This window comes from Portunus trituberculatus, chromosome 37 (genome assembly GCF_017591435.1).
Source record: "Portunus trituberculatus isolate SZX2019 chromosome 37, ASM1759143v1, whole genome shotgun sequence".
NCBI classification, from domain to species: domain Eukaryota; kingdom Metazoa; phylum Arthropoda; class Malacostraca; order Decapoda; family Portunidae; genus Portunus; species Portunus trituberculatus.
This window is the reverse complement of record NC_059291.1, coordinates 12,017,602-12,041,503: the sequence shown is the minus strand read 5'-3', so window position 1 is coordinate 12,041,503 and position 23,902 is coordinate 12,017,602. Positions and strand designations below refer to the sequence as shown.

The following is a 23,902-nucleotide window of genomic DNA, read 5'->3' as shown; positions in this document are numbered from 1 at the left end:
TCTCTCTCTCTCTCTCTCTCTCTCTCTCTCTCTCTCTCTCTAAACTGTCAGAGCACTCTCTTTCTCTATCTTTGACCATTGTATCATTATCATATTTAATGATATCAATACTCTTGCTGTTATTAATTATTATCATTATTACTATTATTAAACTTTTGCTCTTATTATCATTAATATTAATATAGTGCTGCTGTTTTCGTTATTATTATTATTATTTCATTTCTATGTTACATATATAACTGAGGCAATTTATATCTACACAAGTAACTGAATGGGGACCTCTCAATAACTAGACATCAGAAATTTACTTCTCAATAACTAGACATCAGAAATTTACTGTCTTAAGGTGCAAAATTACCAGGAAAAAAATCATAATGGTTTTCATTTATCACATACTACATATTATATACTACTGATGATTAAAACAGTCACGCACTGCACAACTCGGCATTGTGACCGATTTTGGTGTGGAACAGAGAGAGAGAATGGGAGAGAGAGAAGCACATGAACACCTACCCAGCAGCTTGCTAACTGAACCAATGTCCCCACTCTGACCACTTGTGAACCCGCTGACGTCATAGATGCGCATATTAGACCCATTTTGAATGCCTCGTAGGTCGACCTTCTATTCCATGGGCCTTGGTTGTATCTTGCCAGTCTCCTCCACACTGTTGACTGTCTTGTATACTGTATCTTAGTGTTTGTGTTCCCGATAACCTTTTTTGTTTAAGTAGTGATTCATTAAGGCCTTACAATGCCGCCTAAACCCTGTGACCCTGCGAAAGTTTCCTCTAGTGAGCCCAAGAGGAAGAGGAAGATGATGACCATCAGTGAAAAAGTTAAACTTTTGAATATGATCAAAGAGGGCAGAAGAGGGTGAGCATTACGTATCGTGTGAGAGAGAGAGAGAGAGAGAGAGAGAGAGAGAGAGAGAGAGAGAGAGAGAGAGAGAGAGAGAGAGAGAGAGAGAGAGAGAGAGAGAGAGAGAGAGAGAGAGTAAATGTATAATTACTGTATAAGGTTTTATAATTAAATAGATTTAAGTAAAATACTGTATATGTAAAGTAAAAATACTATTGACATATTCTAAACATTCTGGTACCCACATACACAAACACGAAAATTTCTAGTGGGGGGCAAATTCTACTTCATGGTTTTTCACCTTTTGCGGTGGAGCGAGGGTGGTTCTGGTATCCATTAACTGCGATAAACGAGGGATCACTGTATTTTGTACAAATTTTTTTGGACCACATCCCTCCTATTATCTATTGTTTCTTATGAGAATTACAAGTTTGTTTTACGTGAATTTTGATATATGTGATGCCTCTTGGAACGCATCTATCGCGTAAATTCAGAGTTACCTGTACCAGGTAGACTTAACATGATCTTAAAGATAAATGGCTATCCAGTCAACAAATAAATGAGTCACTGGTAAGTATCAAATTTTACTTATCGACCATTACTGAGAACGTGTGTTTACATGCAGTTCTAAAATCATTTGGTGCTGACTCTATATGTATATACAGTCTGTGGAAAATAAAATACCATGCCAATAGTTTTTCGTTACACATTTCATGTCAGATCCCCCCAAAAAATCATACAAAGTCTAACTCTACCCAATAACTTAGTACAGGCAACCCACGATTAACGAAGGGATTACGTTCCTAAAAAACCCTTCGTTAAGCGAAATTTCGTTAAGCAAATCTATTATAACAAGTTTAACCCCTGACTTGAACTTCCATTGAGAGTAAACAAAGCGAGAGCGCATCATAGTACAGTGAAAGGTTTAATGAAAGTAAAAATTATGAAGTTAACCATTTAGGCAGTTTAATTTAAGTCATCATAATGTACACTAATGTATGTATGTACGTAACTTTATAATGTTGATGATCTTAAATTTATGAAGGGAGGGAGAGTGAAACGGGAAAGACACTAACCAGCAACCTGTGGAATGTAAACAAATCATTGTACATATAACATACAAAACTTATAAACCCCATTTCCACAAGGCTTTCCATTTTATCCATTGTAGAGTCATGAGTTCAGGTGGTTCTTTTAGCTTGGAAGGAAGATACAGTCTCACCAGCCTTCTTAATAGAGTCTGCTGACTTGAAAATAGTAGAGACAGTAGATCGGGTCAAGATGGTGGCGAGCAATGCTATTAGTTTTCTCGCCTCTCTTGTGTCTGTGAATAATATCCAGCTTCACTTCGAGAGTAAGAGATTTCCTGGTCTTCTTAGCAACGCTAGGCAACATTGCAGGGCGTTTTGGTGGTAAGTTGAGCAAGGGAAGACGAGCTGCTGCTGACGCTGTTATTGTTTTTAACAGGGGGAGTGAGTGGTGCGCGTGTTGTCCACAAGAGGCGCTGGTGTGTTCAAAAGCCTGTCGGCTTGCATGATTCGGCGGGGCTTTAAAATTTGGAAAAAATTACCTGGATAAAACTTCGTTAAAGCAAGTTTGGTGTTCTTTAAACGAGCAGATGGTAGTGAAATGAAACCTTCGTTGTAGCGAAAATTCATTGTGTGAACCTTCGTTAAGGGGGTTGCCTGTACTTTATTGCATTTCTTTTTTTCTTGAGCACCTGTCTGAGATGTTTTGGTACACTATCAGCTAAATTTTGCAGTGTTTCAGGCTTAAAGTCTGCCCAACAATTGTGAAGCTCTTTTTCCACCTTGGAGAGTGTGGAGGTGTCACAGCCTCATAATTTGGCCTTAATTACAGCCCATAAATTTTCTATTGAAGAAATATCTGGTGAATTGTCAGGCCAATCTTTTACAGTGTTGATTTCACAATTATCTAGCCATTCTTTGATTATTTTAGCAGTATGAGCTGGTGGTCCATCCTGTTGGAAAATCTCACCTTTGGTTTTCTCAAATGATATTCAAAATTATCCATAAGAGTTCCAAATACACTTTTTATAGTGATAGTAGTGTTTTTTTGGGAACACAAGATCACCAAGACCATTGAGAGCAAAACATCCCCAAACCATTAAACTCTGCGGGTGTTTGGTGGTTTTTTGAGTCTAGCAGGGATCATCAGGATTAGAGCCTGGGCGTCTGTACACTCTGTTAGATGTACCACTCACAAAGAAAGTGCTCTCATCAGACCACAGTACTGTACGCCACTTTTCTAAGGTCCAATCTTGATATTTCTTTGCAAACTGGATCCTTTTCTTTCTCTGTGAGTCATTTATAAGTGGCTTTTTCTTTGCCCAGTAACTTCGGTACCCAAGGTCACGCCACAAAGTATCATGGACAGTACAGAGAGAGACACCAGCTAATAAGACAGGATTCCCTTCCTTAATTTGGCATCCTGTAAGGCTGGGATTGACCTTCAGCTGCCTCCTGAGAAATATTCTTGTCCTCTCAGGTACCTTACGTGGCCTACCAAGTGGTTTTTGTGGGAGGGATAAATTTTTGCCCCCACAAGCTTTCAATTTTTTAATGAGCTCCTGCCTTTTAGAATGCAGATTTCTTTGTTGCTACTACCTGCCTTATGGAGATCAATGATAGCTTGAATAGTTTTCTCATCAGTGCACTTTCCATTCATGTCTATTAAGCTGTGATGCATAAGAAAAGAAATGCAATATTAGTGCGGAAAGCAGGAAAAAGCAAACAAGGCAATACCAAACATCTACTTGCGCTGACAACTGAGAGTGGCCTGAGCAACATCTCTCAGCAGCATGAGGGTGGAGAAGGGTGTGCCTTGCTGTCAGACATACGATATCTCTCTCACCCCTCTTGGCTTTGTTGCAACTAAAGAAATACAGTCAATTTGTAAAGTCAACGTGCCGCTCCCTAGACGTGGTGACTTCGCGCAGACTGTGTGCGTGTATATATATAAAGTGGAGACTCAATAGTTGAATTTAATTCGTTTCAAATGGCTGTTCGAGTATTAAAAAGTTCGACTATTGATACCTACAAATCAGGTAAGTAAAGGTAGGTTTACACCTACGCAGTTTTGTGTTACGGCCTGGTACAGCGTGGGCTGCACTAAAGATGCCAGCGAGGTGGGGCGGTGAGAGGCAAAATGACCATTATTGGGCGGTGTCCCTTGTTTTCGTGCGGTGTGTTACGGCGTGTTGTTGCGGTAATGTTGTGGTGTCTTGCGCAGTGTCACGGCGGTGGCGCGGTGTTTGCGGCTTTTGATGGCGCGGTTTCATACGGCATTCTTGCGGGTGGTAAAGTGTGTCGTCTGGCTGTCAGAATGCGAATGATGCCCCGTTTTCTGTCCAGACCCTTTTGTACACCTCCCCAGGCGGCACGCGGCAACTTTCCCTACAGTCCCCTAGGAAGGCACTGCACGGACCCCGCACGCACGCCACACGCCCCGCAAGATGTATGAGTCATGTATGAAGATATTGTAACACTCTCACACAGGCGCCGCAAGACGCCGTACCAGCACGCCGTAACACTCCCGCATGGATAGCATGAAGCCGCTCAAGGCTGTACGTGGCACGGTGTGGCGCGGAACCGTGCAGACCCGTGCGTTTTCTTGTGGGTTTGTTTAGGCGCCACGCCTCGCCGCTAACGGTTTCGTGTGGTGTCATCAAGCTGCACAGTACCGCTCGAAAATTTGAAATGTTTTAAAATCTGAGCGGTCCGCAACAGATGCCGCCAGCATCATGGACACACTTTGCTGCTACTTTAGGGCGACATTGGTGTGGCCCACGCCGTACCAGGCCATCACAAAAAAGTGTAAGTGTAAACCTACCTTAATTCGTTCCAATCTTAGCAAAACATCAAGTTAATAAAAATTTCAATGTATTTTCTTTTTTTACAATTTTGTTTTGTACATACCGTAAGTGAAGGCTGGCGATGGATAACTTAGAAGAGGAGGGAAGAAGGGTGGGGAGGAGGAGGAGGGAGGTCGCCAGAGGATGAGTCACCATCCATGAAAACGTCTTTAGTAACTTTTCTCCTGGTGTGATTGCTGTAAATCCACTAATGGAGTGCTGTGGCTCACTAACACTTGCACTCACCAGATTCCTTATTTTCATCATTATTAGACCTCTTTGGTGCCATTGTAATTTTGTAAATGAAAAACTACCAACAGAACACAGAATATAGTTGTTTATCCCAAGACTGTGGTAGGACTAATGATGCGCACCACCATCCGGTATAACGGTATTACAGTAATAATGGTATACCGCTATTACAGTAATACCAGTATTACCAATAATATGGCATCAAAACGGTACAGTGGCAACTGCGAGAAGGGATATGACAGAGCTTTGTATACGACCAAATGTGCAGCCATTTGATTACCAAATATTTTTACCACTGATAAGCCTTTGGTGTTAATAGTCAGCCCAAAAGAAATGGCCACACCCGTTGATATCATGTCAAATCTACTCTTAACTAAGAATATAAAGTATATAGGGGAGAATAAAACAAATACTGCTATATTTTGTTATTATTAATATTTTGTCATATTACCCTTCACTTACAAGACAGCCGTAACCCTACTTAGCATACTATCAGACAATTTTCTGAAGTAACTTAAGGTTGTTATTCGATGACTTGATATCAATATCGGTTTTTTGGCTCTCCCATTGCTATTTTTTCACTGAATTCAATAATATTTATACACAAGGTGTACGTTTATGGTGTACGTCTTCAGTGTTAATTTGGTGCACAAATGTGGCGTAGTTTTTTTGCAATAAATATTTTTTCGGCGATAAGAAAATAATTCAAAATACCATTATAAAATCAAAACTAATAACAGTGTGCCAATTTCCTCTTAACCACATATAATATACATAACAACAAATAAATGTAAGCATGGGCATACACATAACCTATGTTATAACAATTTCATTACACGCCAAATTGTTACCTTTTTTTTTCATAAAAAATTTGAGTTTATAAGCCTGTTGTAAATTTATTTGAGTGAGTTCATGCATTATCATGCTTGCATTTGTTAAGATGAGGTTGTTGATCATTTTGCTGCAAAAATTTTTGAAATTGACCAATTACTGAAAAAGTTATTCAACAGTATATGCTGAAAAACTGAAAGTCGAGAAAAACGCATTTTCTGTGAACATCTTCAAAACCCCCACATAACTCGCTTCCTCACTCGGGGCAACGGTTTCCTAGCGGGTGGGCTTTAAGATAGGAGGTACCCTAAAAAGTATCCCCTTTAGCCCATAAATTCCCGTGAAAAGCCCACATGGTATAAAAAAAAAAAAAATAACTCACTCCAATATGTACCAAACTCAGATATGTACTTACATAATCCCTTGACAACTGCTTGGAGGCTGGTAGTGGCTGTTTAGATAGTTTCAGGCCATGTTACATCATGGCCTTACACGTGGCATTGTCACAATTTGGGAACCCAACACGTGTAAAATACGATCAACAGGTAGGCTGCACGCACGCGCACTCCCTAAGGCTGTATCGATTGGTACTGAGGGAGTAGCGTCTTCCTCACCCTCACTGCCTGATACTAAACTATCGTACATCACGCAAAAAAAATAAAACAGCTCAAAAAAGAAAATAAATACAAGCAAAACAAAGACTAGAAGAAAACGGGGCGTATGCACGCTTGGGTATTTAAAGGGCCGGCCCTTTAAACTCGCCATTACCAGGTAAGCAGTGCGTTATGCGCCTGGCAACTTTGGCCATGGCTTCCCTCTCCAGAGACGAACCCAAGTACCAAGTTTCCAATTTTTCAATTTTTTTGACCAAATTAACGAATTACCACCTTAAGTCAATGTCATTCCATATGGCGCTAATTTTGTCACGTAACAGATCAACATTCGATGCAGGGAGCTTGCCAACTTTTCACTTTATTTCATTCCATAAATTTTCAATTGGATTTAAGTCTGGACTGTGCCCTGGCCACTCAATCAACTGAATTTTCTTCTCAGACAACCATTCTCTAACACACTTTGCCCTATGGCATGGAGCACCGTCCTGTAAGAAATGAGTGTTCTCATGTTTCTCATAAAATGGCAGCATGTGATTTTTCAGAACATCAACATATAAGGCACCATTCATGTTCACATTCTTATCTAAAAAATATAATCCACCACTACCCTTTTCACCACTGAAGCAACCCCACACCATCACACCAGCTGGGAATTCCACAGTTTTTACAGTGTACTTAGTGTCATAGTGATCAGAACCCATGGGACGTCTCACTTTTATCTGTCCTTTAGATATCATTTTGAACGCACTTTCATCGTTAAACAGCACAGACCGCCAATCTTCTGAAGTCCACTGTCCGTACCTCCAGCAGAAAGCAAGTCGCTGTTGTCGCATCTTCTCCGTCACGAGAGGTTTGTGAGCAGCTTGACGACACGGCAGTTTGAGATCTTTCTGTAGCCGGTTTTGAATTGTCCTAACTGCTACATCTCCCAGGACATCAGCATGCTGTTCCTTTAACTCCTTGGCTGTAATGAAAGGGTCTTTCTGTACTTCTCGTTTCAGCAGGTTGTCCGTTCTTGGCTGTGTTTTACGTTTCCTCCCCGTCCCCTTCTTCCTCGCCGGAGTCACACCTGTTCCCAGTGTAGTGACTGCTTTCTTCACACGGAAAAAATTTTTCTCAGATCTTTTTGTTCTTCTTGCTATTTTTCTGTTGCTTAAGCCTTCACGAACTAAGGCTAACACAATGCCCTTTATTTCCATACTGAGCTTGCTAGGACCCATTCTGTTGTGATGACGATCAGCGGAAGAGGAAAACAGTGAACGATATCTTCTGTACAGTGAACGATGTCAGGAAAAAGGAGGGGAAAAACCAGAAGTACCTCCTCTCACTGACCACCCAGACAGCCTGGAGCCATGGTGGTGAGTGTTGACTGAGTGCAGTGGTATCTTTCGCGCGCGTAAACGCTTGGCGTAATCCCTAGAGATGCCATATAGGTCAATTTCTTTACCGCAATATGCTGCATTGAAAACTGCAAGGGGGTTCATTGGCAATAAAGTTAATGTTGTGTAGATCATCGTAAGGTGGCAAGGGAATATTCCAGACTGAAATATCAGGGAAAATGTGTGGTATGAAATAAAAAGAGTAACTGGTAACTTTCAGTGCAAGGCGTTCAAGCTCTACGGACAAATTCCTGGACTGATGGATGACGCAACTTTGGAATATTCTAACAAAGCTGTCTGATAGTATGACAAAATATTAATAACAACAAAATATAGCAGTATTTGTGTTATATTCTCCCTTATATACCTTATGTTCTTAGTTAAGAGTAGATTTGACATGATATCAATGGGTGCGGCCATTTCTTTTGCGCTGACTGTATAAGTTTACAAATGAAAAACTACAGATAGAACGCAGGAGAATGTTATTCTGATGACCGTGGCATCACAAGTCACAACTGGTAGAGGGGGAAGGGGGACACCAAGGAGCCTTTGTTTACAGCCACGGGTGTGGACGTTTGACTATCAGGTATTTTTTCAAGTATTAAATTGAACTTTTGTGTTTGAGTATTGAAAAGTTTGAGTATTTAGACGTTCAAGTATTGAGTCTCCACTGTATGTGTGTGTATGTATGTATGTATATATATATATATATATATATATATATATATATATATATATATATATATATATATATATATATATATATATACAGGCAACCCCCGTTTAACGAAGGTTCACACAACGAAATTTCGCTACAACTAAGGTTTAATTTTACTACCATCTGCTCATTTAATGTACACCAAACTCGCTTTAACGAAGTTTTATCCAGGTAATTTTTTCCAAATCTGAAAGCCCCACCGTATCATGCAAGCTGACAGGCTTTTGAATACATCAGGAGCTGCTGGTACTAAGGCCTGCCTCAGGAGAAATCCTGAGACACCTGTTGAATAAAGATCAAGATCAAGCCTCTCGTGGACAACACAGGCGCTGCCGATACAAAGGCCTGACTCAGAAGAAATTCTGCGTCACCTGTAGCATCAAGATCAAGATCACGCGCACCACTCACTCCCCAGTCAAAAAATAACAGCATCACCAACAGCTCATCTTCCCTAGTTCAACTTACCACCAAAACGCCCTGCAATGTGGCCTAACGTTCCTAAGAAGACCAGGAAGTGTCTCACTCTCGAAGTGAAGCTGGGTATTATTCACAGACACGAGAGGCCAGAAAACTAATAACATTGCTGGCCACCATCTTGACTTCATCTACTGTCTACTATTTTCAAGTCAGCAGACTCTATTAAGAAGGCTGGTGAGACCGTATCTTCCTTGCAAGCTAAAAGAACCACCTGAACTCGTGACTCTACAATGGATAAAATGGAAAGCCTTGTGGTAATGTGGTACATAAGTTTTGTATGCGGTACCATGATGCGCACTTTGTTTACATTCTACAGGTTGCCGGTTAGTGTATTTCCCGTTTCACTCTCCCTCCCTTCATAAAGTTAAGATCAACAACATTATAGTTACGTACATACATACATTAGTGAACATTATAATGACTTAAATTAAACTACTTAAATGTTTAACTTCATAATTTTTACTTTCATTAAACCTTTTACTGTACTATGATGCACTCTTGTTTTACTTACTCTCAATGGAAGTTCTGCACTGTCGGAAGCATATGTGGAAGGGCCAGCTGTAGCAGGGTTGGCAGGTGTGACAGGGACAGCATGTTTGACTGGCTTGAAGAACGAGTAGATGGAAGACTGTTTGTTTTTTCTTGTTTTTTCTTCATAGATTTTGTGATAAATCTTGAAACTTTTCTCTACATCATGAGCCACTTTGCTACTCCTGACAGGATCTAGGTCATGTTCCTTCAGGTTTTCCAGAACTTTTTTGATATCACTGAGACATTCTCTAAGAGTTTTTATGTCCAGGCCATGCACAGGTTCTTCTTCCTCGTCTCCCTCTTTTTCTGCCTCCTATGATGCCTTGCTAGCTCTATAAGTTCATCATTTGAGAGATTCAGCATGGCTTTCCAAAAGATCTTGAACATCATCATCAACTTCATTGAAGCCAGTCCTATGGCACAGATTTACTATGGCATTTCTGATTGCACCAATGTCGTCTCCAATGAAGCCTGGGAAGTCATGCGCACATTCTGGCCATACTTTATTCCACGCCAAGTTCATGGTACATGACTTCCCTTCGTCACAAGATGACTTGATGTTATCTAAGGCGTGCTTGATGTTATACGACTTCCACCATTCTCTGATAGTGGGCTTGCCAGGCCCATCTGTTCCCTTTATCAGTTGCTGCATGATTTGCTGCTGATAGTAGGCTTTAAATGTTTGCCATAATTATTATGAATATATTTGTGCTTACAATAGACCCTTTAATATTCCATTTATTCATCTAATTAGTAATGCATGTAAGTAATATGTAATGCAGTTAAAAAAAAAAAAAAGGGGTGAGGAAGAGATAACAGGCTCTAAGGGTGGTCAAGTTAAAGTCAGTACTGTGAGTGGCGGGGAGGTGTGGAGTGGATGACGTCATTACCCCTGCTCCCCAGCGCTGGACCTTTTCGGATGACATAAGTGGATACCGTATGTGAATTTTTCTTTCTGTATATCGAATCAAGGGTAGTAAATTCCAAATACCGTAACTGTGAATTTACTGGATAAAGAACTACCATATAACAAGGACTTACTGTATATATATATATATATATATATATATATATATATATATATATATATATATATATATATATATATATATATATATATACTAGTGAACCACAACCATTTTTCCCTTACGAATCAATGTAAATTAGATTACCGTATTTGATGGCATATATTTACACACGGGCATATAAAACCCCCATTTCAGGTCAAATTCTGAAGAAAAAAAATTTTAGTTCTTTTAAGCATGTACTGTTGAAAGCAATCTAGCAACACATTATAAGCAGAAAACATGATCAATTCGCAGTTTTACCCAACTATGGAATCTGGTATGTGGCTTATGTTTTTCTGGTGAGAAATGTAGTGAAATGATTGATGGTATATGTTATTTCTGTTGCAGACAAATATTTCTGAGTTAAGATTGTTTTTTAAACTCAATCTTATGCCTACCTCTCATTCCCTACAATCATAAATGAACTATGGGAAATTGGGGTTTTGGGTAAGAGAGCATTACATCAAGTAATCTGAATTACAAAAGAAGTCTGAAATAAAAAAAAAAAAAAAAACTACTTGGGGTGGGGGAGCAACAGAGGGTGGATGCAGTTGCTCAGCTGTTGGGTTTTTTTAAATGAGCAGCATTACCAATGCTACACTTCTGGCTGTATCAGTATACACCACAGCCCACAAGGGATACTAAACAAAACCTAAAAACCGAGCAATGTCATCCTCAGTTCTGGACAATGTGGGGATAGCAACAAAAGTCATGTTTACCTTCATTTGGTCTTCTTGCTGTTTCCAGACATGTATAATTTTTTTCTGGCCTTAAAGTCCTTGCTACTGCTCTATTGCCATGTTCTTTGACATTATACCAATTATGGTTTGTAGGAAATTGTGTAGCTGGATCTTCTTCCTCCACCTGCTATAACAGTGAGGGTGCTGATTGTGATTTGTAATGATGGGATTGGATCAGATGTACAATCAGGGGATAGCCTTTGCAACAGCCCCTCTCATGTTGTTTTCTCTTTTGTTGTTGCTGGCTTACTTTTTTTTTTCACAAGCAACTTTTATCTATTTTCTTCCACTATCAACTTTATGATCATGAACTTAGGTGTTACTCATCATCGTCAGATGGCAGCGAGTCAGGGTTCCAACCGAAAAGCTGTCAGATGATATTTATAGACATGCATCACAGCCTCACAGGTTAGATTGCTTTCATTTCTACAAACATTAGTTTTTAAAAGTAACAATACTGGTAATAATAACAATACCAATAATAACAATAACAATGATGCATACAGTTAGGGTAGGTAGGGATACTGATCATAAGCTAGGTTAGTGAGCATCAGGGAGAAGATAAGTCTACGGGAAGTCTCAACTTCGTATATTAGATGCAGGGCAACTTTTAGAGCCAAAATTTTGGGAAAAAGGTGCATTCAATATACCTGGAAGGACTGCATCTGAGAGAAAGCAACTGGGCATGCATCCTACATAAAATGCTTTCGTGTATCTCTCATTTGAAATAAACAAAGGATTGTCATTGTTTTAGTAACAGCATCTAACTGACAGCAAGACAGCACATGCTGACCTTCCTTGAGATGTTTATCATGCATCACTAGCAGTCCTGAAGGCGAAGCACCTCTTTGCTGCAATTAGCTTTGATGGCAATATGGCAACTCAAACAAACATCTTGTGGAATCTTGTGTCAAGATTTGCCATACCAGCAAAGCATCTTGACAATGTGTTATTCTAAATAAGTTGCATAATTTGAAAAAAATTACTAGGTTTTTTCCTTTATGTTATTTCAAAATTGCATAAACTAAACGTACATAAATCAAGAAATACCTATATCTAATCTAAGAGTGCAGTTTCAGACATACCTTGTACAGCCATTCCATTATTGGAAGGTTCCTTGTCCTTATTGGCTCCCAAATTGGAGAGCAACATCCCAAGGCCACGATTCTTCCGCAGCAAATCGTCTAGAAACAGAAAATTTTACATTATGTAGTAATAATTACTATCCATGATGGCAAAAATGTATTCCTATAACAAAATTTTCATATAATATATAACACATACACTGGTCAGGTTGTGGTGGATGTTTGGTAGATGTCACTTGTAGATGTCACTTATCAAAGTAAAAAATTAACCAGGAGACGGCTTGCATCTAAAATTTATCATATGCAGAGGTGCTCATAAGTCAACATTGTACTGTTTGTGTGTATATATATATATATATATATATATATATATATATATATATATATATATATATATATATATATATACAGGTAACTCGATGACGCTGATAGATGCGTTCCAAGACGATCGCAGTATATCAAAATTCAGAAACAAACATGTAATTCTCATAAGAAACAATACATAATAGGGGGGATGCGGGATGTGGTAAAAAAAATTGTACAAAATACTCTATTTATTTGGCCAAATTAACATATTTTTATTATTTACCATTCCAAATATTAGAAATGTATTTAAAGTAAAGGGAAAAGCAAGAAATAATAAGAGAAAGCAAAAAATAATAAGAGAAAACAACAAAACAAAGAATACGTAAACAAAACACTCACTGCGTCACTGCCTTCACCACTCACACCACAATCAGTCACCATCTTCCTCTGAGCTTTACCACTTTATCAAAAATCCACTTATCAAAAGTAACCGCACATGCAGAAGAAGATGAAGGACGTTTTGGGGCCATCTTGGTGAATTATAAGCAGATTGAAGAGATTCTGTTTGTACTCAGTACTGGCAGACTGCAAATGAGGCACAAGAAGAGCAGGAGCTGGATCCAAGAAACTTTAACAATATCAGAGCAACCTCCTGTTGTGAAATGGCATCCATGAACACTTAGAGGGACGGTAACGAGGTTGCTCTCAGGTTTCTCTCGAGGTGGTGTTACTGTCTTATACAGTGGTACCTTGGAGTACGAACGCTTTTGAGTATGAACAACTTGGATTACGAACAAAAAAATTGTGTTCTTTTTGCATTGGAGGACGAACTTTGCTTTGGAGTGCGAACAATAACAACCGCGGTCAACAAACTGCACGCAGCACTGCGCAATCAGCTGACTGCATGCTGGGGTACCACGCTGCCTCAATGCCTCAGGAGTGTTGTTTGCAGTTGTTTGGCTGTTGTTTTGTACTGCCTGGGATAATATTATTAAGTGTTTTTTGTTATTAAGATCATTGCCTAGCGTAGCAGCAAACATGGTCATGAGACATACAGACAGACGTATGGAAGACTCTAGAAGATCCAAGGGGAACAGAGAGTATCCAGCTCATGAATTAAAAGCCTTAACCCTTATAGCCCATCAGGCACGATCGTGGCTCTTACGATAGAGCATTTCAGGTATGATCCTGCCGCTTTTCAGAAGTCGCGCTCCTTTATACCACACAGTTTGTTTATGCTTGAGGCTATCTGTCATATATCAAGGCCTGTCATTGGCCTCTTCTTTTCAAGATGGTGGACACTTAGCCAATACGTATCAGCTCTTACAAGGATATGTTTGTGTAGGTGTGAGGGCACCAAGCGTGAGGATGGTGAGAGCACTTATGTCAGTATGCTGTATTTTATCACTTTTTATGTATTTCTTGGTGAGATATAAGATATACATGTATTTCCATGGATAAGTAAGCAGTTCAGAAACATATGATGCATGACAATATTGGAATTGTTATTAGTTTAGATAAGAGTGCGTAGTGGTGGCTTGATGGAGTCAGCTGAGGAGGATGTGTTGACGCTGGGTCATGGTCAAGACGGCCCCTGACCACAACAGCCGTCTACAACGGCCCCTTCCAACGGCCCCCCTGATGGCCCTATGTTTACCACGGCAGCCTCAGTTTCTTTTTTACCCGTAAGATGGTTTTAAATTATACTTGTTAATAGAGCATCTTATACTAAGACAGATTGTATTAATAAATCAGTCACTCCCCACTCCCGTATCCCTCCCCATCCTTCCTCACCCAGTGATAGGTACTGTACCACGTAGTACCGTACATGAGTGCTTTTAATCACCGCAATAATGTTATCGTGTAATGTTTATCAGTAAATTACATACTTGTTGATACAATCTGTCTTAAATGTAAGATTGCAAAAAATAATATTAAAACATTCGGTATTTAGCCAAGTGGCACCTTCGGCTGGTGCAGCAAGCCAGCAACAGTCGTCGTCACCTCATGAACAACACAATGGACTATTGCGCACCTCTCAGAAATTTTAAAATCATCTTACAGGTAAACAAAACCTTAACCCTTAAATTCCGGCGATCATATATGAACGATTGCATCAGTGCGTCTGTAGCGACGGCGATCATTCCCGTAATCAAGAATTTTCGCGCCTCATGTTTGAGCTCCATGCACGGTTTCTTGAGTCAGATGGTGAATGGAAGTATCTGGCTTCTTTTTCCACCCGTGGTGTTGCTACTAGCTCTGTACATTTAGGGGTAACTAAGCCATTCTCCCATTCTGAGGGCGACACTTGGCAACCCCAGCGACCCGCCGTGTCGAAAGCACCCTGTTAAGAGTGAAGGGACACATACGCTAAATTTGTTCAGCAAAGTGAATAAAATATTATCATCTTTCCTGTTCGTTTTTTCATTATCTTCGATTATAATAAAATGGTAGAAGGTAACTCTTCTGAGAGAGAGAGAGAGAGAGAGAGAGTGTTTGCACGGTGTCATCACTCACCGAGCTGTTTCTTCTTGATGGATCACACAGCGGGTGGAGGAGGAATCCTTGATGAGGCAATAACTAAAGTTTCAGAGATCACATCGAGCTAGAAAGTACATCATTGCATTCACAATAACAAAGAGAAAATAATTATTAGTATTCAAACAGTCTTCTGACAATTTCTAGGTTTACCATTTTTATCCGTCATGGGATACTGGAAAATAGTTTAATCACCGGAACATAAGGGTTAAAATGCATTTGTGTATATAACATTTTCTGCTTAGAAATGCATGTTCTCTTACCTCTTTCAATATTTACAGAAAGTCGTGTTACACCCTGGATACGTATATGCACTATATGCACAAGGTACAGTACACCAGTGTACCAATACATTATTGTTTTAACGCTCCATACTACAAAACACTATCTCAGGAACACTGAGTTGCCATCCACGGTTAACATGTTAACATAATGAAAGAAATAAGAGGATAATAACCTAAAATTTGGTGCGGGGTCATCATGGTAAACACAGGGCTGTCGGGGAGGGACATCGTGGTCAGGGGCCGTCTTGACCAGGAAACATTGATGCTTGTTTCTCACCGCAAAGAAGTTGAATTTTCATATTTCAATTTGCTTACTCCCCTGATTTATTTTCCATAATGAATGCAGTATATCAAAGAAAAACTTATTGACTTACATAAGAGTGTGCAGTGCTGGCTTGATGGAGTCACATGAGGATGTGATGACGCTTGTTTCTGACCACGAGAAATTGAATTTTCATTATACACTTAACCCTCGGCTATCGCGCCCAATTGGGATCGAAATAGCCGCACCATAGCTGAAATGTGTTTTGTATTATACTTGAAATTATTCTATAAACTGTGACATAAGTATTGTGGACTGTATACATATTAAGTGGGTTACAGTACATTACAATCACTCAAACTTCTCAGTATATGTGGATGGTGGAATAGCCTACACAAAATTGTGAAATCACCTACACAAATACAAGTTGACAAGTAGGAAAAGAGCAATCATCGCATATGGGCCGCCATAATGACTGGAAAGGCCCATGCCACTCCCCCCATAGTCTGGCAAATCTTCAAGAAAAAAAATATATATATATATATATATGTATATATATATATATATATATATATATATATATATATATATATATATATATATATATATATATATATATATATATATATATATATATATATATATATATATATATATATATATATATATATATATATATGTGTATATATATATATATATATATATATATATATATATATATATATATATATATATATATATATATATATATATATATATATATATATATATATATATATATATATATATATATATATATATATATATATATATATATATATATATATATATATATATATATATATATATATATATATATATATATATATATATATATATATATATATATATATATATATATATATACAGTAAAGTCCCGGGTTACATCGGTCTCGAGTTACGTCAAACTCGTAGTCACGTCAGTCCACTATAAGGCAATTTAAGATTAAAAAAATTGAAAATTTATAAATCGTAAAGTGCGGGATTTATTGTTATTGTTGGTGGTTGCCCGCCACACCACCCGCCTCACGTTTGAATACAATAACACTCTGCCTCAGTTCCACCACACCATCGCCCCTGGCAAGAGTGTTATCCTACTTCTGCGTTTACTGACTCAAATTCTTAGTATCTTGCTCAATGGCACCAAAGAGAAAACTTCTTAGTGACAGCAGTGATGCTAAGAAAAGGAAAACCATTATGCTACAAGAAAAAGAGGACATAATTAAAAGACATGAGAAGGAGGCAGCAGCTGTGTGTGAGGGAGGGAAGAAGAAAATGGGAAGCCCGTTACCATGACAACGGGGAGGTTGACGACCTTGAGGGCTCGCACACCCATCACAACAATAACAACTCCGGAGCCTTCGCCTGGGCCACACGACACTGCAGCTCACTTGCACCATCTGCGCCTGTCTGCTGATCCCTATTGCCCTTTCCTATTGCATTTCCTGCCCGCTGCCCACGCTTCTACTCCCACCGCACTGCACTACGCTCCCAGCTGTCCGCCCTGGGCGTCACAACATTCGACCTGCCCACCCTCCTGGCGGCCTCAGGCGTCCACCCCTCTCGGCAACCTGCAGTCCTTCGCATTCGTGACCCTAATCAACAACAAAAACAAGCTTGTGTTTCATATTCCTACATAGTTGTAAATAATATAACAATATAACCTTTAACTTACCTGAATGACCATAGACAATGATTGGTTGAAAACTCGATAATATGCTTTGAAATGTACGGAAACTCGAGTTAAATACAAAATCAACTTACGTCATGTTTCAGGAACGTAACTCTGACGTAAACCGAGACCTTACTATATATATATATATATATATATATATATATATATATATATATATATATATATATATATATATATATATATATATATATATATATATATATATATATATATATATATATATATATATATATATATATATATATATATATATATATATATATATATATATATATATATATATATATATATATATATATATATATATATATATATATATATATATATATATATATATATATATATATATATATATATATATATATATATATATATATATATATATATATATATATATATATATATATATATATATATACAGGCAACCCCCGCTTAACGAAGGGTTACGTTCCTAAAAAACACTTCGTTAAGCGAACTGATTATAACAAGTTTAAAGTTTAACCCCTGATTTGAACTTCCATTGAGAGTAAGCAAAGCGAGAGTGCATCATAATACAGTAAAAGGTTTAATGAAAGTAAAAATTATGAAGTTAAACATTTAGGTAGTTTAATTTAAGTCATTATAATGTACAGTAATGTATGTATGTACGTAACTTTATAATGTTGATGATCTTAACTTTATGAAGGGAGGGAGAGTGAAACGGGAAATACACTAACCGGCAACCTGTGGAATGTAAACAAAGTGCGCATCATGGTACCGCATACAAAACTTATGTACGACATTTCCACAAGGCTTTCCATTTTATCCATTGTAGAGTCACGAGTTCAGGTGGTTCTTTTAGCTTTCAAGGAAGATACGGTCTCACCAGCCTTCTTAATAGAGTCTGCTGACTTGAAAATAGTAGACAGTAGATGGAGTCAAGATGGTGGCAAGCAATGTTATTAGTTTTCTGGCCTCTCTCTTGTCTGTGAATAATACCCAGCTTCACTTCGAGAGTAAGACACTTTCTGGTCTTAGGAACATTAAGCCACATTGCAGGGCGTTTTGGTGGTAAGTTGAACTAGGGAAGATGAGCTGCTGGTGATGCTGTTATTTTTTGACTGGGAGTGAGTGGTGCGTGATCTTGATCTTGATCTTGATGCTACAGGTGACGCAGAATTTCTTCTGAGTCAGGCATTTGTATCGGCGGTGCCTGTGTTGTCCACGAGAGGCTTGATCTTGATCTTTATTCAACAGGTGTCTCAGGATTTCTCCTGAGGCAGGCCTTAGTACCAGCAGCTCCTGGTGTATTCAAAAGCCTGTCAGCTTGCATGATACAGTGGGGCTTTCAAATTTGGAAAAAATTATCTTGATAAAACTTCATTAAAGCGAGTTTGGTGTTCGTTAAACGAGCAGATGGTAGTAAAACGAAACCTTCATTGTAGCAAAAATTCGTTGTGTGAACCTTCGTTAAATGGGGGTTGCCTGTATGTGTGTGTGTATATATATATATATATATATATATATATATATATATATATATATATATATATATATATATACACACACAGATAACCCTTGATATAACTGACGATATGGGGACAGGGGTCTGTTGTTATATCCGAAGTCCAATTATAAAGAGGATCCGTTACATCGGATGAAAATACTGGACAGATACGTTATATTCCAAAGTTTCTCCAGTATATTGGTGGAGATGGCGGCAGCACACCTACTCCCAACCATAACAACAAGGTGACTGAGCCGTGACACCATGGCATCCTTTATTTATACCTGCCATTGCCCTCTTCCCGCGATATGCCACGTGGAGTTCAAATTATTAAATCATGGGGACACTAGATAAACTAAAGTTCGGAGAAACAAGGGTTGAGTGTGTGTGCGTGTATATCAGGGTACAGGTAACTCGATTTACGCCTGTTTGATTTACGCGTATTTGTTAAAACGCGACTGAAAAAATATTATGATTCATTTAATTTGCGTGATCGGTTTGGTTATACGCAATTTGGCCCAACCACATTTTCAAACTGAGCACCAGATGCAATTTCAAACTGCGCGCCAGAGAGTTCCACAGCTGGCCAATAGGTGGGAGCTCCGCTCTTCTCGTGCCTCATTTGCAGTCTGCCAGCACTGAGTACAGATGGAATCTCTTCAATCTGCCTATAATTCACCACAATGGCCCCAAAACATCCTTTATCTTCTTCTGCATGAGGGGTTATTACTGATAAGTGGATTTTTTATAAAGTGGTAAAGGTCAGAGGAAGATGGTGACTGATTGTGGTGTGAGTGGTTAAGGCAGTGATGCAGTGTGTTGTGTTTATATATTCTTTGTTTTATTGTTTTCTCTTAATATTTTTTGCTTTCTCTTATTATTTCTTGCTTTTCCCTTTACTTTAAATACACTTCTAGTATTTAGAATGGTAAATAATAAAAACATGTTAATTTAGCCAAATAAATAGAGTATTTTGTACAATTTTTGTTTTTACCACATCCCGCATCTCCCCTATTATCTATTGTTTCTTATGAGAAATACATGTTTGTTTTACACGAATTTTGATATACGCGATGCCTCTTGGAACGCATCTATCGCGTAAATCGAGTTGCCTGTACTTGACTGGGGTGGTACAGGTTTGCACCTGGTCATAGCCTCACCTTACCTCCAGTTTCCAGCAACATTAAACATAACACTGTCACTCCACAACACCTTCCACTTCTAACTGTCCCACTTCAAATATTTCCTAAAAAAAATTGCACACATTTTTGCCTCTGTGTCTCTGTTAAAATGGGTTTATGACGTGGCGCCAGATGCTCATAGCAGAAGTTGTCCTTGAGGCAGGGTTGGATTGCCCTAACAGACACCTGTTGCAGGAGTTAAGGATTCTTTTCTTTTATCTCCATAGCTGTGATTCTAGGTTCAACTTCCACCTATCACTGAAGCATCTTAAGAGTTCTCTTAGACTGTCTTCCTAGTCAGTCCAGTCCTCTTGACTTTGAGTGGCAGGTCATCACCTACCACAGCCTTACTTTTCTTTGTCCATCTCTAAACAATGCATAGTGCTACGCCAGACTGGATTGAAATATACTTGTTGCAATTTCCTCCCACATCCACACAGAGTGATGATATTGCTGCAATTTGCTCCCTTGTCAGCTCAGAACCTCGTGGCATTATCCTACAATGTGGAACAAATCACATCAAAAACATTAGAAAAAACGTGTGGGTCATTTGACTAAAGAAAAAATACATTCACCATGAAGCACAGCGGGCACCTGAGACCTTTCTTTCCGTAGGACTTGCGTTCTGCAGATCTCATGAGTTGCTACCCCTGAATTTGGGTTCATTACATCTGGATCCTCCCCAAGGGTTACCTACCAAACCCAACATTATGAACTCAATTCAATGCTCATCACTAACCAAACCCAACATTATAACCTTCTAGCAGGGGGGAAGAAGCTACACCCCCAATGAAGCCCCTCAAGGGTTACTACCAAACTCAACACATTATAATCTCAATTTAAAGAGAAAAACTAAATTGTCCTAAAGAAATCATTACAAGGCCTTCAAGGAGGTAATAATGTTGGGTTTGGTTAATAACCCTTGTTGGGGAGTCCAATGGAGGGTGCAGGTTCCCCTGGGCTAGGTTTTAATGTTAGGATATGTTTAGTAACCCTTGGGTGATCCAGGAAAGCTGTGCCCCCTTGCTAGGTTATAATATTGAGTTTGATTAGTTAGCCATTGAAGTTTTCACTAAATATAGTGGATACAACCAGAAACATAGTAAATCACTGGCAATGCTACTCAACAATAACAAAGCAACACTTGCCACTGCTTCCTCCACCAATGAAGTATTTTCAGAGACTTTTATGCGATTTTATTGATTACTGATCCCTTTTGCAATGTACATTGCTCAATTTAATGTTCCACCACCCAAAAACCCTGATTTTTCACAGGTCTCCAAGACCATTGGGAATGAGAGATAGACATAAATTATTGGAGTTGAGAAACTTGTCATAACTCAAAAAACATTAATTTATGATGGAAATTATGTGTACCATCAATTAATTAATTACATTTATCACCAGAAAATCATGAGTCACATTAGATTCCATGGTTGGAAGAAACTGCAAATTGACTCATATTTTTATAGGTTGCAGTATTTCTTAAAATATTGAAAACTCTGTAGAGTACCACTTTTTTGCTGGAGCAGAACCTGAACAAACAAATAAAAATATACCTATATCTGGCCAGCACACTCATACATACAGCCAATAAATGCAGTGGTGTAGTGGGTAAGGTGGTGAGCGTGGGGATCGGGCAGATGTCCTTGTGTAGGTTCAAATCTCACTACATGCCATCTTGAAACTTTGTCATTTGTCTAGTGGTTTGAAGTTACCTACAGGTCACCATGGTACCAAGGTTCTAGGTGGAGGTGTAATTGTCTCACACCAAAGATGCACTTGGATGGTGATATGGGCCCTAATATGGATACCACTACAAATAAAATTGCCTGTGCTGTTAATGGATGGAAGCTGAACAACACTTTCCATACTCTTCAAGTAGACCTACAAGCATTTTAGGCTACCTATAACAAAGAATAAAAAATGAATAAAAAAAATGCCCACCATACTCATACACTGCCAATACACTGACACATACTTGCCAAATATACACACATCCAATGAATCCACCTGCACACATACCACCTACCTATATATCCCAAACATGTTCCTACACATTATTACACCTACACACCCAACAAGCATTGAACCCTGCCCCCTAAAGTTGTTGTTAGAGCTTCGGCTTCTTATGAGCTCAGAACTACACTAACTTGGGTCCTCTCCTTTTTCCAGTTTTTTTTTTTTTTTTTCTTTACTAAGACCCACTCACTATTCTCTACTTATTCCACAATTGATCTACAGAAATCTATCTTTCTATCTTGACTAACTTACTAATTCCACCTAATACTGATGTTCCTATTCGTCAAAATTTCACTACAATTAATAAATCTTGACTAACCTATTGTACTTTGCATAGGTACAGGACATAACTCGTCTATAACAATATTCTATTGTAATTATTCACTGAGACCTGCGTACGTACAGATCCGTTCTACCCTATATATTCTAGTTCCTTAAATTATCCAGTTGCCGAAATACCACAGTATCCCAGGGTAGCCAACCAGGTAAGTGTGGTCCTGTGACGCTACCACAGGCGCGGCAGCTGGCCGGTCTGTTTACAATCACACATACCTCCCAATATTTACCACCTCAAACATCCCCAACGATTCCTTAACTGTGCTGTGGATGTAGCAAGTTCCTGTGAACCAATGGGGCACATTACCTGAGGCCATGATGCTGAAGGTTCACGGCAATCGTGGATTTTGCTCCACTCAGTCCACTGTTTGCGAGGCTGTTGTTTTGATGTTTACTTCACGTTCAGCTCAATTTCTCAAGTTCTCACACACGCATCACGCATGACACTTATTAATGTTACTATATTTTCTGCTAGGTAGTAAAAATATGCTACCTAGCCTTGCTGTAAAAAATATGCTAAACAAAAATATGCTATCTAGAATGCTAACATTACCATTTATGCATATTATATGGAGTCACTTGATTGATCATACATCAAAATAGTATATGCGTTTTTTTTTCTTTTGCATAATTAAATGAAAGATTCATACAACTCAATAGTTATAAAATAAGTGTCTGTTGTAAATTAATTTTGATTAATTTTTCAACTACCGTATTTAGTATACGTACGGTAGAGCCCAAGGAGGTTCAAAAAAGGCGGGTTCACGTGTGAATGTGCGACTGAAATTGCAAGTCGGTAAAGTTTCAGACTAAATATTGGTACAAAGCGACTGGAAAAACCACTCGCAAAACAAGACCAACTTGTTGGTCTTGTTCAGTCGCTTTGCGACTTTGTTTTCGTTGTGACGTCATGGAGAAAGGTGAAAATGTGGTGTTGATATGTAGAGTTGGTGAGGGAAAAAGTTAATTCTACAACAAAAAAAATGCTTACGCAAATAGGTAGGCGTTCGATGAGATAGCTGCTACTCTCCGATGACTGCTTCCCTCTATGCAGTGTTGTTGGTGAGGATTAAATACTTGTGATGATTTTATTTGATCGTAATTGTCATCGTCACCACACAGGAAGCTATACATCTTGTTGGGTAGTTAATTGTTTGTTTATACTCACTTCCCGCCAACCAGCCGATAGTTCCTTGTCGTGTTGTGTGAACGTGTTTCGAATAGAAGGGCTCAGTCGATACTTCTAGCAGTTTGCAATTTCAGTCGCATATTGACACATACGAACCCGCCTTAAAGTAAGAGGAGGTGGCATATGAGGCCACA

General features: G+C 38.7%; 1 protein-coding gene across 2 annotated transcripts in view; it reads right to left on the bottom strand.

Annotated features, from left to right (window-relative positions):
* LOC123514203 overlaps positions 1–23,902 on the bottom strand; it is a 64,980-nt gene that overhangs the window by 38,602 nt on the left and 2,476 nt on the right. The window contains exons 1-2 of one of the 2 annotated variants that reach the window (XM_045271864.1): positions 22,887–23,012; positions 12,430–12,528 (exon numbers count right to left, since the gene is read on the bottom strand). In XM_045271864.1, coding sequence (XP_045127799.1) covers positions 12,430–12,528; positions 22,887–22,896 — 109 coding nt within the window. In that variant the 5' untranslated portion in view covers positions 22,897–23,012. Of the gene's footprint in view, positions 1–12,429; positions 12,529–22,886; positions 23,013–23,902 lie in introns of those variants that run through there. The other variant, XM_045271865.1, reaches the window with a different exon arrangement.